General features: G+C 37.0%; 1 protein-coding gene across 2 annotated transcripts in view; it reads right to left on the bottom strand.

The window, feature by feature from the left end:
• LOC122813461 (E3 ubiquitin-protein ligase HECTD3-like) overlaps positions 1-16,663 on the bottom strand; it is an 833,769-nt gene that overhangs the window by 477,005 nt on the left and 340,101 nt on the right. For both annotated transcript variants that reach the window (XM_044085784.1, XM_044085783.1), the window contains exon 6: positions 10,092-10,205. In XM_044085784.1, the coding sequence (XP_043941719.1) occupies positions 10,092-10,205 (114 nt within the window). The remainder of the gene's footprint in view (positions 1-10,091; positions 10,206-16,663) is intronic.

Below are 16,663 nucleotides of genomic sequence, written 5' to 3'. Positions count from 1 at the left end.
CCAGGTAATCACACACCCTTATGTCTAACCAGCCTCAATTGTAAAGCCACGGAATGTATCATCATGGACCTCATAAATAAAGGTGTTTACTTCAAATGCTCGAAGTTGCAAAACATTGAACCACACATCATCGAGGATGAAATTATCAATGTTCTACAACACTGAACATGAAAGTAGACTAAATTTAAAAAGATAAAACTCTGCTTGTAAGGTTTTGCAGGGGGGCAAGCCCCCTTGAACCCCCCACACCCCCCTGCTACTTAAATATACCAACTCCGAGATCATACTACAGTGAAGAAAATGTTAATTTTCCCTTTCCTTGCCATTATCTTCACTGTAGTGCGATCTCGGAGTTGGTATATTTAAGTAGCAGGGGGTGTGGGAGGTGCAGGGGGGGCAACGTGAAATAAGAAGTTTGCACGTTTTAGCTTTTTTTTTTTTTTTTTGAGTTCAATATGGCAGAACTTTGATCCTCTGGTCCTTGATGATCAGAAGTTCAATGTTCTGCAATTTCTACTCTGAAGGGGACCCAAATAAAGACATAGGGGACCTCCAAACTCTGGATCTGACCCATACCTCTCAACTTCTTAGAACAAGAAATCTGAACAAAGCCATCAATAAAAGTGGGACAAAGGCTCAAAAATAGGGACAATGTTTAAATATTGCTCTTACAAACTTAGAAAGTTGATAGTATAACAGGTTTTTGTATTAGTATGAATTTTCTGAAGGGTATGAAGTCTGAAACTCAAATGTCTGCCATTATTTTCTAACTTCAACTTTTAATGATTTACCACTAATTTGCCAGAAAACCATAACTTTATGAAAAATCGACCAAAAATATGAGGCAAACATCTGGGTATTCTTCAAACATCTGTACAGTTGGGAGATATGATCCTGCCTGTCAGACCTGGTGGATTTCTTTGAAAATGTAACCAGGGCCACAGATGAGGGCAAATCTGTGCACACAGCATACCTCAACTTGGCAAAGGCCTTAGACACAATCCCACACTAAGGCATTACCAATAAACTTAGAAAACTGAATGTAAACCCCTTTGTTGTAAGATGGGTTGCCAACTGCCTCACAAACAGGTCACACACTATCAAATTGGATGACTCCACATCAACCAGTAGACCTGTCACCAGTGAGGTACCACAAGGGCCATCTCTGGGCACCTACTGTTTGGTATATACTTCTCAGAAGTTCAGGCCAAAACTAAGGGGCTGTGGATGACTGCAAACTGGGTATAATTATTGAATCCCCAAATTATGTCAGTATACTTCAGGAGGGTCTTATGCAGACCAACGACTGGTGTCTTAGTCAAGGTCTCAAACTGAATGCAAAGAAATGCATCATCATTCCCATCTGTAAAAACAATGTACCTTTACACTATCAAATTAACAACTATACACTATGTACCTACAAAGTGGTAAGAGATTTGGGATCGCACGTAGACTGCGACCTTAACTTTGACCACCATGTGTCTACTGTAGTAAGGAAGGCTTTCTACGTAGCACTCTTGATTAGCAAAGGCATTCCCTCTAGAGCAAAGGAGGTTATAACCCCTCTATACTCGTCACTAATCAGGCCCATAATTGAGCATAACACCCCTTTTGTCATGTGTTGTACAAAGCACCTGCAGCAATTGGAGAAAACTCAGAGGTTTCTAACTAAGAAGATCAAGGAACTCCAACACATGCCTTACACAGATTGACTAAAGTCTCTGTCACTATACTCAGTATCATATAGACTTCTTTGGGGAGACTTATGCCTGGCTTACAAAGCAATCTCCAACCCAAACCTAATGACTTTGCTGCACATCCGTAAATCAAACAGAACTAGAGCTACCCATTCCAGGGACCTAAAAATGGCCTGCGACTTGAATAGGACATGCTGGAGTGACAGATTTGTCTCCCAATGACTGCAGTGTCTTTGGAATACGCTGCCAATTCATGTGAAGCAGAGCACCTCTATCACACTGTTCAAAAAGAACCTGGACAAGTGGATGGAGCACAGTAAATTCTTACTAAGTATAGCATTCACAACCTTCCTGGACACGGGTAGTCATTACTAAATACAATCCTGGGTATTGACTAGAGTATGAATGGTATTAAATTGGGATGACACAGCTAGGCTTGAAATGACCTCCGTGTCGATAGCCTAGTAATGATCCTATAAAGAAATGATAATGTCGCACCTCCATTTATTATACTCCCCCTCACCTTCTTGCTCATCTTTTCACAGATATGTGTAAGTAGGTTTTGTTCATTCATTCATTTACTTCTGGAGTCAAAGTCTATCCAGACAACCAATGGACATATGGCATGGAAACAGTACTAGATAATAAACAAGCGCACACACACACACACACACACACACACACACACACACACACACACACACGCAAACCATGCACAGTTAGGAGAATAGACAGTTTAACCTGACACTACAAATTAACTGTTACTGTATTAAGTGCATAGTGATAGATATCAAACCTAACTTGTACTGTACTCTTATGTGCAAAGTGGTAGGCATCAATCCTTGTAACTGGTGTTAAGGAAAAATGTGTTGTCTCATGATTATTCTTCACAAAATGCATATTTACTTGCAATTTCTTCAAAAATGTGTCAAATAAATGTTTTTAATATGTTTATGTTAAAATCAAAAGGTAAAATAGATGCATGATTATGCAAAATATAGTTTCACATAACGTGTTGCATTATATTTCACTTGCCTTACAACCGTATTCTCTTTATTAGCAAATTATAGTTTACTGACAGATAACTGAAGGCAAAGTAAGTGCTGAAGAAGTTAAAGAATGTTAAGCTGAAAGACAACAACAACTGTGTTTAAAGGAGTCTGGTTTAAGAATGTTAATGAAGGAAAGGAAAAAAAACTGTGTCAGAAATCTTTTGTAAGCTCTGGCCTTCTCAGACTGGGGGATGAGTCATTGCAAGGATGTCTGTAAATATAGTATATACTTGTGCTGAATGTAACAACTTCAAAAGATAAATTCTTAGACTAGATGGTCTATGTTTTTAAAAGTGAAATGGGTTGCCATGGGTGCAGTATGTGGGGGGGCCTTTTCACTAATATAGTGATGACACAATGGGAAAGAAAATTTGTTTTCCAGTCTGAGTTCCATCACTGTATGCAACTATACATCCATTATCTTGATGACATTTTTATCTTATGGCATGAATATCATTTAATTGATGACCTTGTAATATACATCAACAGTATTACCAGTTTTTTGAAGTTTACCCACCAATGCCATGGATCCAATATAGCATATTTGGACGTCTGCCTTAGTAAGGATGAACTCATTAAATGTTTTACATCAAGAGTCTATAGGAAGAAAATCTACTCCAATAGTTTTTTTTTTCATTTTACAAGTATTGGATGAATGTTTCACTCTGAAGGAGATGTTTTTGAAACGTAGCTACCCTCTGAAGTTTATCAACAAAATTATGGTTGAGGTACTGAATAAATGAGAAAAGAAGTATTACATGCCAATTTTAGGAACTCCACATCCCAAAACCGATGGTGATGTGAATATTGATAAGGAATTAACTATGGCTATACTTGATATGGATACTCTGAGGACTATTATGAATGGCAGCAATAGCACCAACCATATGTGTGCATTTATAACACCATTTACAAGTGATAGTGATTTGATTAAAGATGTCCAAAAAAAGAACTGGCACATCCTCATAAATGATAGTGATATCCATAATTATGCAGGCATGGGACCTAATGTTATGTATAAAAAAGGCATGAATCTCAAAAAAAAAAACAAGGTTCACTGAGATGCCATCAAGGTATGATGAAAAGTTGTGATAATTGTCCCTTTCTGCAAATACATCTTAGAAGGAAGAAATTTTAAAATTAACAACGTGAACATCAAATTAAATCGGATGTGTTGTTTTAACAGAGTGGTTTATTGTGCTTTATGCCCACTATGCCCTGGTTTCTATATAGGCAAAACCTAGCAAAGATTCTGAGCTAGAATCTATGAACATATGCATAATATTAAAATAAAAAAAAAAAACTTGTTTCTAAACATTGCGTGAAACATTCTGGTCATACACTTAGGTTCTCTGCCTTGGAACAGATAGAAATCAAGGAAGGAAATGGGCCATGGACACTATACCTGTAAAAATGTGAGCTACAATGGCAATTGCGGCTTATCACAATGAACTGACCAGGACTGAATGAACAACTATCTATCATTTGTTTTTTGAAACTTAAAACACTTGAAAGAAAAGTTGAGTCACAATATCAGTTTTTACGTCATATGTATGATATGCTACTATCATTATTATTTTATTTTATTTTATTCACAGAAATTGTATTTTTTGATAGGAATTGTACTTTTGGCACATTCTTCCTGTATTTTTAATATGATCTTCATGAATATGGAATATCTGCCTAACCAATTAACAGTCATGCTGGAGTCGAACTCCAACTGTGATTAATATAATTGATGGTTTATACACTGTTTTGATAGGGCAATCTTGGGGGCCTGTCTATTATGTTTACGTTTTTGGAATTTAGATTGGGTTATTTAAATGGATCCAGTAATAAAATTAAATCATCTGATGCAGTTTTCAAAAGCAAAGACGAAAGTTCTTATCAGATTGACTGCATTAGGCATATTGGATTTCATAACACTGGCTTTTATTATACTTTATTGACTAAACTTGGTATACTGGATTTTACTTGAATGTATGATAAAATTTTGGGTTTTATTTACCCCCGGTGAGACCTGACCAGTTTTTAGATCTTGCTGCTCTAAATCCTGCATCTTTGTTACCTACTACTGAGGATGGTGAAGAGCATGATTGTGTGTGTGACTAATTATCTGGTTTCTCCTAAGAATGACTTAAAAACACTCCTATACCCAATGCTGAACTTGACCTATTTGTGGATGGTTCCTGTGGAAAAGTTCAAAGTTAAAATTTGGTCTCAAGAACATCTGACTGTACCAGTAATAAAGTTTTGCTTCAACAAAGATTAGAGTCTCTTTTGTGGCCTAAAAAAATATTTAGCAGTAATTAAATGCAGTGCCCATGAAAATAGATACTGTTTCAAAGAAAAATAATTTGGCAAATCAAGATGCTAAGCAAGTTGTAAAAGGACTTTGTGCAAATTTTCATGTAATGTTATTGCAAGACTCTAACAGTGATGATGTGTTTGATTTTAAGAGAGTATCAGCTTTCCACGATGAAGCATCACTGGGAAAAGTTCAGAGGTGGTTTAAAAATGGATGCAATAAATCTGCCGATGGGTTATGTTGACAAACGGACGGCCGACTGGTGGTGCCTGCTTCCTTGCCTGGTAAAGGCATATTATTTACCAGCCCATGCAAGTAAGACAGCTTTATTTAATCAAATTACCTGAAGTAGGTATGCCTCTAATGTCTCCGCTTTGATACATCAGCATGTTAGTAACTGTGCAATATGCCTAAAACATAATGTTAGCAAAAATGCAAACATTAATGCTGCCTGCTTACCACTACCTTGTGGACTTTTTGTTAATGTGCAGCTAGACTTTGTCCAGATGCCAAAACTTCATAATTTCAATTTATATCGGTGGCATGGGTGAAAGCTTACTCATGCCACAAAGGGGATTCTGTAACAGTAGTTAAAAAACTGATATTTAAATTCATACCTAGATTTGGTGTACCTTGCACTATCAATAGTGACTAGGGAACTCACTTTAAAAATTCCCTGATTAAAAAGCTATGCAGAATTTTTAATACTAAGTTGAGCCTTCACTTTCCTGACTCCCAACCATCCACAGTCATCTAAATTAGTAGAGACAGAGAGATAACAGGCCCCTTAAAAATAAGATTTCAAAGATCTGTGTTAAAACAATCTTAAGTGGCCAAAGACACTTTGTACATTAAATGCTACAAGAAAATTGAGTCCCTATGAGATATTAATGGGAAGACCCATGGCCCTTCCAGCTACACCCCCTGTGCCAAATAAAGAAGTAACTCAAACTAATAATGTTATATTGTCTTACTGCACAAAACATACTCATTTCTTGCAGCAGTACCATAAAACTGTAACAAAAGCTCCTGACCAGCCTTGTCACCATTTGTGATCCAGTGATTGGATTTATGTTAAAATTTCCCCCAAAAAAAGATCTGTTTGAGACCAAAAAAAGACGTGTGTAAAAGCTTCAGATGAATGATCCTAGTCAGCAAAAAAAAAAAAAATCAAAAGTGCAGGACAAACAATTTGCCCCAGTAAAGGATTAAAAAATCAACTCAAACAGCAGTCCATAATGAATCTAATGACAGCAGGTACTTTTGTTTTGTTTTTGCTGTTGTTTACTTTATAAGCCGGTCAAGAAAAATAGTTTTCTGTTGGTTCTTCGACAATATGCTGTGGACTTAAATGTGACAAACTGTTGGGTATGTTCACATATACCTCATCATTTAAGGCGGTGATTCCCATGATTCCAATCCCTGCATCACAGGTAACATTTAAAAAGAATCTTAGTGACACTAATCTAACTTGGTGTAATGTGACTAACTTTTCAAAGGTTGTGTCTCTCCAGCCTGGAACCGCAAATCATGGAGACACATGCTATGCCAAAAATGAAATTGTACCAGTGGGAACCAGCAAATGCAATGACAGTAGACATAAAAGTATGTTGAACTCTTTACACTTAAAAAGCTATGACTGGGGGTGTGGCAGGGGAATAATAGAGGATCGTTGCTACATTTACAGTGATCATGCCTACTCCTGGTTGCCTACAAACTGGTCTGAATGTTGTTCTGTGGGCTATATTACTCCTGCTATTCAACATTTTGAAAACTCTCCAGCAGGCAGGCTAAAAAATAAAGGGGCAGTTCACTGGGCAGAGCAAGTATTTTCAGTCTTTGCTCCTGGGTATGCAGTACAAAGGATAATGCTTGAAATCAGCATGCTTGCTCAAATTCTTCAGAAAGTAGCGAACCATACTTCACATCACATCAAAATAGCAAACTGAAATATGACTAAAATTCAAATTGTGGTATTACAAAATTGGTTGGCACTTGACATAATGCTTGCTGCCAAAGGGAAGTCATGTGTCCTCATAGGAAGTTATTGTTGTTCTTATAGTAGTGACTATCATAATAAACAAAAAAAAGTTGGCCAAAAAGTATATGTTAAAACAATATATATTTTTGTGTTTTCTGTGGAAACGAGCTGTTTAAGTGCAGTACATGTTTATTCAGCGCCTTAGGGCAAGATAAATTAAGTAAATGAAACGTATAGTACATACAATTATATAAAAAAATTTGGATAGTAACTAATTGTAGTATGATCCATGTCACATAGTAACATAGCTTTCATACTACTTTGGTGTTAAGGGTTTGTAAAGTTAAAGTTGGGCTGAAACAAAACAAAGTTAGTTTGTGAGGACTGGTATATCCAGAACCCTTGATTGCTTGTAGAGTAGTGAAGGAAGGCTTGGGTTTCCTTAAACATATAACCCGAGGTATGTTGGTTAATTGAGTGATGTCTAGTATGAAGAATAAAATAGCTACATTTAGCAGCGTAATAGAAGGAGGTTACTTTTTAACATGTTAAATGTTTTAGTACATATTTATTTATACACAAAAATATAAATTGTTTTAACATATACTTTTTAATATGCACTGTTTAGTGAAAAGTTATAGTGTCAGCTAGTGCGCTTTCGCATTGTATTATGTAGTTATGTGCAGAAGACAACATGTTTAACATAGAAGCAAACATTACAATGTATCTTTAAATTTTTAAAACAATGGAGCAGGTGGATACAAACATCTAACCAATAACAGTGTTGAAAGCGTCTAGCATGTGACTCGGTTACGAGTTCAAATGGAGTGCTTGTTTGTAACAATGTGTATATATTTGTATCTGATGAAGTTGAGTAAGGTATACTTGACGAAAAGTGGATTGTGAAGAGAACGCTTAATAAACCAACAACTTTTACACTTGTTGGGAGTTTGTGAACGAGTTTCTTGGAGTTCAAGCGATTTATGTTTATGTTAAAATCAAAAGGTAAAACAGATGCATGATTATGCAAAATATAGTTTCACATAACTTGTTGCTTTATATTTCAAGTGCCTTAAAACTGTATTCTCTTTATTAGCAAATTATAGTTTACTGACAGATAACTAAAGTAAGTGCTGAAGGAGTTAAGGGATGTTACTATGTTTAAAGGAGTCTGTTTTAAGAATGTTAATGGAGGAAAGAACAAAAAAAACTTGTCAGAAATCTTTTGTAAGCTCTGGCCTTCTCAAGCTGGGGGATGTGTTATTGCAAGAATGTCTGCAAAGATAGTATGTACTGGTACTAGATGTAACAAGGTCAAAAGATAAATTCTTAGACCAGATGGCCTATGTTTTAAAAAGGTGTATTGTCAAGTGTTCACATGAAACTCTAAGCAGAAATCACGAGAGCATAACATTGATGAAAAAGCCATAAAATATAAAGTTTTCCTTTGTTCATTGAGCCTGGTTTAAAAATCTTGGTAGGCAGTCTCCCAGTGCTGTTTATGAAATAAACCCATTCTTTCCATATCCTAAAGTGTTATTCTTGACTCAAAAGGTAAAATTCTTTGTTATTTATTTGTGCACTTTAACACTGGTACTGCACTGTTATGTGCATAGTGATAGAGATCAAACCCTGTAACTCATACTGCACCTGCACTATGTGCAAAGTGATAGGCATCAATCCTTGTAACTGGTACTGCACTATGTGCATAGTGATAGATATCAAACTCTGAAACTCGTACTGCAGTGTTATGTGCAAAGCGCTAGGCATCAGTCCTTGTAACTGGTACCACACTGTTATGTACATAGTGATAGAGATCAAACCCTGTAACTTGTACTGCATTCCTATATGCAAAGTGCTAGGCATCAATCCTTGTAACTGGTACTGCACTGTTATGTGCATAGTGATAGAGATTAAACCCTGTAACTCATACTGCACTATGTGCAAAGTGCACAATCTTTGTAACTAGGTAGCCACCAAAGATTACTTTAAAAGTCACTGGTCCTGCCACTGCACTCTCCCTCCCTAAACATCACCTTCTTCCTAAACTACAACCTACCTCCTGCCCTCTAGTCATTCTTCTCCCTAGCTCTCTCTAGCCTTCTTTTACTATTCTTTCTACTGTCTTCAAAAACCTATAAAGCTAACGCCTCAGAGAAACATTCAATAGTAGCTATCTTGCCTAGATGCAACTAACATTATGACTATATTGGGTTTTGTAACCTCTTATTCCAAAAGTTGTATTCATCCTAATGACATATTATTGCTTTTTATTTAAATACCTTGTAAGAAATTTGGTGTACTGCTGATTACTGACGCTGTTAAACATTATTTTGCTACTTAATTCCTTGAAGTAATTCTGTAATACTGCTGTGTAATGCGACTGCATAATGATAATTGTATAATATGATGGAGCTTTTCTCCCTGGGCCTCCACTGAAAAAAGGCTCTTTAGCTCAGTTGGACAAACCCAGTCAACAAATGTAAAATAAATAAATAAACTGATACCGCACTGTTATGTGCATAGTGATAGAGATCAAACCCTTTAACTCATACTGCACCATTATGTGCAAAGTGTAGTCTATCTCTGCTTATTACAGCCGAGTGATGTCTCCAGGCGTTTCTGCAGTTACCTCTTACTGCACCTCTAGGCGACATATACTGCCTGTTCATATTTGCATTAATAATTCCAAAACCATGTTACATACAAGGTATCAGAATATTTTACTTTGACGCATACATGATGGCAAACACAACTGTATTCATATATGACCTCTATCAATGAGTATGTCTTAGAACTGTAAGGTGATAACTTCATTTTTTAAAGTCTGAAACCACACCCACTGGGAGTTAAAGGTATACACTCAAAAGAGCTCTAATGGAGGGAAGAAAACCCTTAGCCAAAGCTTCATTCTGACAGCACAGCCAGTCACCATAGTCATAGACAGCCTGCGGCAACCTAGTAGTTTAATCAGACAGTTATCAGTATTGTCAGAGGAAGCAAAAACAGATGCATTCAACATAGTAAAGTTAGCCAAACATCACACAACCTACTCTTCAACATCGATTTCATTCAGTTTCTTCATGTCATTGTGCTGCTTCCAGTACACGGCTATCGTCTTTGGCAAATAGCTATCATCACTTGGCTGGACTATCAGATTAAGTTTCCTAAAAGTAAAAAAAAAAACATATATGATAATTGAAGGTATAATTTTAGCACATTTACTCAGTACGACTGAGATTTATGTTGTACAAGATTTCGACTGTTGAACTGAATCAGCCACAAGGTAACTTGGGGCATCAGGTTAGCTGTGGAATGGTTACCACTTGTTGGCAGGATACATAACCTAGGTGAAACCACTGTCAGTAAGTTAACTGTCAAACAACAGGAGATTCTTGCCTTACTCAGTCCATCCAGGACAAGTATTTGGTCTTAGCAAATAATATCCCATCACCAGTTTATACCCTTTTTACTTTTAAACAGGTTTACTGCAGAGCTATATACCTTTCAAGGAGTGGCATGCACCATTTTAGCACAAAATGTAACTGTCTGATCTCTCTCTCTGACATGTTCATACTGTGCTTCACAGTCTGTACCAGCTATTTTATAGTGGATGATGTTCACGTTGATTCTTCTGACCTTAAAACATTATATACATATAGGTCTGAAGCATTTTACTGCATTTGAGACCCCAAAATACTGTATTTCTACAACGGTTGTTTTTTTGTTGTTGTAATGAGGACTTTGGACATTTGGAAACTACCGTGTAACTTCACAGAATGTTAAATCAGTTCCTAATAGGTGAGCTGCTCAAACTAATCAAGTATTAAATGAGTATTAAATGCATAACAGTTGGCAAGTTTTTAAGTAGAAGTTCCCATTAGATCAGGGAGAAACACATTTCTATCATTGTTTTCTGTCCTTGGAGTTTTTCTTAAATACATGATTCTATTTTGCATATGTTATAAAAAAAGGAATTAGCTATACATATTTGCAAAACAGTACAGTATAATTAATAGATGTTCAATGTTTGTCCTTATACTTTAAGCCTGTGAAATATATTCTAAACCTATTCAACTAAAAGCACAACTCAGACTATCTCAGCCTGGTGTTTTCTGCCTGTGACAACTCTTCTGAAAATACTGAGGATTTCTTATAAAGCCAACATAAGAAATTATTTGTGTTTATTCCGACTAATACATAAAAGAGGCTAGAAATGTTTAATTAGCTGCATACCCACTATTGAAAACATAATTCTGTGCTCAGCAAGCTTATCACTCCATACTTTCAATGTACTAGTTACCTTTTTGAGTAAGCCACACTGGATTATTTAGTATGGACACTGGCTTAATGTTCATATTGAAGCTAAAGGCAGATGTGCAGGCATGCAGGAGCAAATAAACTAAACTGTCAGTTATGGTCCAGTGATTTAAAGATCTTTTTACATCTAGAAACAGCAATATGTTGCACTTTTGCCTTTGCAAATGACACCATGTTTTAACTTTTACCATTTTAGGTGTGGGACTACAAACAACAGTAATTCTTTAAGACAGCATTAAAATGAAATGTATAAGCAATGTACTCATAGCTGGCCTTAGGCATAGGCCAACTAGGTGGCGCTTTTTCAGTGTTTATTTGGTGTAGATAGACCAAGATGGGGGTACTGGGTGGTGTGGTGGGGGGCGCCTTGGAGCCCTTTTGCCTAGGGCACCAGCTGACCTACGACCGATCCTGAATGTACTTACTGAATGTAATAATTTTCCTTACTGATACAACCTGAATGAGAGTCTTCTGTTTCACTGTTTTTTCTGTTTCTTGTATAGTTTTATGTGTGGATTTACTTATAGTTTCATGACAGTTACTTTTATTGCTTTGTGTCTTTATTTTAATGCAACTTTATTAACTAAAGTGTTATTTGACTGCACAATGTAGTATACTAGAAACATGCAAGAGACTCTAAACCAGAAAACCAGGTTTAGAAGTGTGCTCTAGTCACAAGGTTGGCTGGTATGCACAATTGAGCTGTTTCCTGGGTAGCTTTCCTACCTGTAGAAGAAGGGCATATGTCTTCCATGACACATTGACTCCTTAATGGAGATGAAGGGCATAGTAATAAAGTATTCAGTTAAGCAGAGTGATATATTCCTAGTCAGGAATAACCACGGTGCTAGTGATATTGATGCATGTTTTCTTTTTTGGAGGAATCAAAAAAAATGTTGCTGCGAGTGTAGTGACAAAAGCTTGTTAGAGTTACATTTGTCAGGAAGGCTGAACTACAAGCACTGCCTAGTGTAATGACCAGGCTCTGTTATCTGAACTATATGGGGAATACAAATTGGTAACATGGTGGACGCTGGCTCTAGGCTCTGGACTGTTAATGATTACTGTCTTGACAATCCAAGATCCAGGCATCCAGAAATTTAACAAAACTGCATAATAATAATAACAATAATAATAATAACAACAATAATGAAATGATTGCCTTTGACTGGAAATAACAGTGCTGGAAGAGACAAATTTGGCTCTATCTTTCCCAGTTCAGTAGCCATAGCAGTATGCTCTGAAACCAGATATCTAATGAAGGAAGGAAGTAATTAGTTATTTCTGTTAAGAAATGAATATAATGATGGTAAAACATAGATTGTGGCAGTTCAGTTTATTTCCAATGCTTCTGAAGCTGAATTTTACTTGGCTTGCTGAGCTGGATCGAAATTAATGAAATAAAACAAACTAAAGCATGCAATTTACAAAGTATTGACTCTTTCCGTCTGTAATAATGATTCCAGCTTTGAGCAAGTTAGTGCAAATCATCTTCCTTAAAGAATGTAGGCATTCACAGGAAGAAACCATTATTATAGCAATAACCCATGCCTGGGTGTGGGTAATGCTGGATTTACCCATGGTTGGTGTGGTTTGGTCATGAGGGCGAAGCCCGAGTGGCCAAACAAGCTAACCGTGGGTAAATCCAGCATTACCCACACCCAGAAGTGGGTTAATGCTATTATACAATGACATTATTTAAGAAAAAAAAAATTCCTTTTCTTAAATAATGGCATTGTATAATGCTTCCTTGCTGCCCTTCCGCAGCTATCTGGTATTCTGCGGCAGTTCTAATGTACTGCGAATGCGTATACCTACGCAGTACATCAGAGCTGTGGGCAAAAGCAATGGAGAAAGCAAGATCTCCGTCGCTTTTCACAAACTGTTTCGCTATGTTAAACCCATTTAACATAGCGAGACAGTTTTGAAAAAAAGCAACGGAGAAAGCAAGATCTCCGTTGCTTTTTACAAACTGTCTTGCTATGTTAAAGGAGTTTAACATAGCGAGACAGCTTTAAAAAAAGCAACAGAGAATCTCCGTTGCTTTTTACAAACTGTCTTGCTATGTTAAACTAGTTTAACATAGCAAGGCAGTGTGAAGCAACTGAGATCTTGCATTCTCCGTTGCTGTAAAAAAAGAGTTATAGTAATGGAAAAAGTCTGGGAGAACGGACCATTTTCCATTACTATAACTCTGATTTACAACGTACACACTGACCAATCAGCGTGCACATTTTTGAGTATTAATGGGGGGCCGTTGTATAATCAACTGTTCCTAATACAAAGAGCTATATGAGAAACACATGCCAATGTAGATACACAAAGTCTATCTGCAGATAAGTCTCACCTAATGTGCTTATTTCCCTTATCTTAAGTAAGATGTAATTCCTTGCTACACAAAACCTGATTCTTCTTATATCCCAGATGAATTGGTTTTATGTATTGTTTGGATTTACCACATTTTTATTATCAAAGCATCTCAGGAAGATAATTTTACAGCCATCCCTGAGACCAAATACGAAAATGTATCATCCCTAAGTAGTACTCTCTCTTTTGCTGTGCCATCTAACCAGGCATATTTCTCCATCCAGTGTCTGTGTAGATTTACTATTGTTTGTGCGAACGACATTCTATTGGCTGCAATGTGCCAAAAAACAGAATGTTGAACGCACAAGCACTTTTGCACCAGATAGTGGACTCCACTTATGCGAATGCACAACTGCATTCGCATAAGTGGAAAGCGACTATCTGCACAGAGATTGCAGTACAGTGGGGAGTGGAAATTCATCCACATCCCCACTGTAGTGTGATCTCGAAGGTAGAATATATAAGTGGGGGGGTGGGGTGCAGCCCCCCCCCACATGGGGGGTGCAAAGCCTCCCTGCCAAAACGTGATAGCTGTATAACAGTTTGATTTACATCAGCTCCTATACAGCTATCACATGGTGGTTTCGACAACAATATCGAGTCAAATGCGTCGAGCATTTGGTTCAACATTGTGTAAGTTATTTTTTTTTACTTTTGGTATTACCTTTCGTTTATTTGAACGGAAAATGTTTTTCCGTTTGAATAAACAATAGTAAACCGTCTCTGTAATACTACTGATACAGATACCAAACAGGACTGCACTCAGAGCTGACCCATGTCTCATACCAGTTGTAACTTCCACACACTCAGTGTGAATTCCATTTGCTACTACCATCTGTGTTCTGTTCAGTCAGCTTTGAACCCAAGACACCAGTGTGGGACTTCTGCCAATTCTGGCTAACTTGTAGTCACTGTATTAAAATTTGCATTGATATTCATAAACATTAAATTTGCATGCCCTTTATAGTGACTTTACAGATAAAAGAGTGGTGTATAAAACAGGTAGGCCTTATTTAGGAATTACAAGAGAGTGAGGTATTAGAGGAGATAAGCAAGTCTGAGTGCTAACAGAGAAGTAGTGATGGAATAGTAATTTGGCTGTGCTAATTAGAAGTAGGTATAGTAGTTTAAGAAGTACAATAAAGTAGGGTATTAGAAGAGTATAAGCAGGGTAAGTGATTTAATGGTTTAAAGGGGATATAAGAAATGAGATGAAGGGTGTTAGAGAGCTATGTCCCAGACGAAGGGCAGGGACAGTATCAGGAGGCAGACAGGAAGTCTTTTAGTAATGGTTTGAAAAGATGAAGGCATGTGAGGGACCTGACTGATATAGGAATTTTACTCCAAGTTCTAGCTACACTACTGGAAGAGAGACTGACCCCACAGCTCTTTGTGGTTTGTAGATGGTAAGCAGTTGTTTATTATTTGACCAAACAGCACAACTTGGAAGATAGTATTGGAGTAGCGGTCTAATTGCTGGGCAGGCAGATGGGATATGGGTGATTTTGTGGGCTAAGGTGAGCTGAGTATAAAGTAAGTGATGAGGATGTTCAAGCCAGTTAAGTGCTTTTAATGATAAAAGGTGGCAGGTCCAGTAAAGTTTGTTGCAAGTGAATCTGGCAACTTTGTTATACTACTGTTCAAGTTTAGAACTAAGTGAGGCTTTAGGTTGATCATGATAGGGGCTTCATATAGGAAGGAGTTGAAGAAGTAAGTGCTAGCTACAGTAACCTTGGAAGTGTCTGTAAGGAATTTTTTACTCTGTGTAGGATGCCTATTTTTTGATGAATTTTCTTGATGCTGTTGTAGATATGTAAATTGAACTTAAGGTTGTCGTTGATTGTCATGCCATCTAATTTTGGATGTGGAGTAACTTCAAACATGGTATTATTTAAGGAAGAAATTTTAAAGTTATGTTTTTCATAGAAATGGGATTTTGGAAAAAAGAGAAGTAATTTAGTTTTAGGGGATTTAATAGCAGGTGATTATCTTGTAGCCAGCTTTCAACAAAGTTAAAGGCTTCTTGAGTAATTCTCTGAAGATGCATTAGGTTGTCGGAAATCCATATTAGGTTAGAATCGACAGCATATTGTATGATGGAAGCTTGCTGAGTGGATTTATATAAATTGTTAGTGAATACATTAAAGAGCAGATGGCTGAGAATGGAGCCCTGTGGCACACCAGTATTGGCAGGAAGGAAGGGAGAAAAAGTGGAGAGTCATTTAGCAGACAGGTATCTATCAAGTTAAGCTGTTGTTAAACCATAATAGTATGGGTAATGATAACATGAAGGAAGGTAGTTGGTAATGGAGTTTTTGGTGAGAGACTACATCAAAAGCTTTAGAGAGATCAAAGAATACAGAGGAAACAAATTTTCCTTCGTCTCTAGCTTTGTTAATAGTATCTGTGAGCTTTTCCTTAAGAATATCTTGAAGAAGTTCCTTGTGAATGTACTTCTCTAGGATTTTTGACAAAGGGGATAATACGGCAATAGGTCTGAAACTGGTTGTATCAGATGAGGTTCCTCCTTTTTGAAGGGAAATAATTTTTTTCCATAATGAAGGAACATATGATTCCTTGCTAGATGTGTTAATTAAGAGAGACACAGGATAGGCTATGGAACCGGCAGCCAGCTTGAGGCATTCTGCTGGGAGGTTATCTATTGAAGGAGAACAGGGTTTCAGTTTTAAGAAGAAGTGATTTCATATAGGAGATTGGGATGGGTTTTAAGGTGAAATGGGCCGTTTACTGTCTGATGAGAGGTGATATCAGGCTTGTTGAGAGGAAAATCTTCAGTAAGAGCTTCAATGCTTTCTATACAAAATGTGTGTATTAAACTGAACAGCTACTTTGTAGAGAGTGTTATTTGGAGCAGGATTAGGAGTGGTGGATGATCCAGGGCAGAGAATATTATTAATAGAAGATCAGATTTTTTTAA

Source organism: Protopterus annectens, chromosome 10.part0 (assembly GCF_019279795.1).
Source record: "Protopterus annectens isolate FY-2018-M chromosome 10.part0, PAN1.0, whole genome shotgun sequence".
NCBI lineage: Eukaryota > Metazoa > Chordata > Ceratodontiformes > Protopteridae > Protopterus > Protopterus annectens.
Note: the sequence above shows the minus strand (reverse complement) of the source record. Positions and strands in the feature narration are given on the sequence as shown.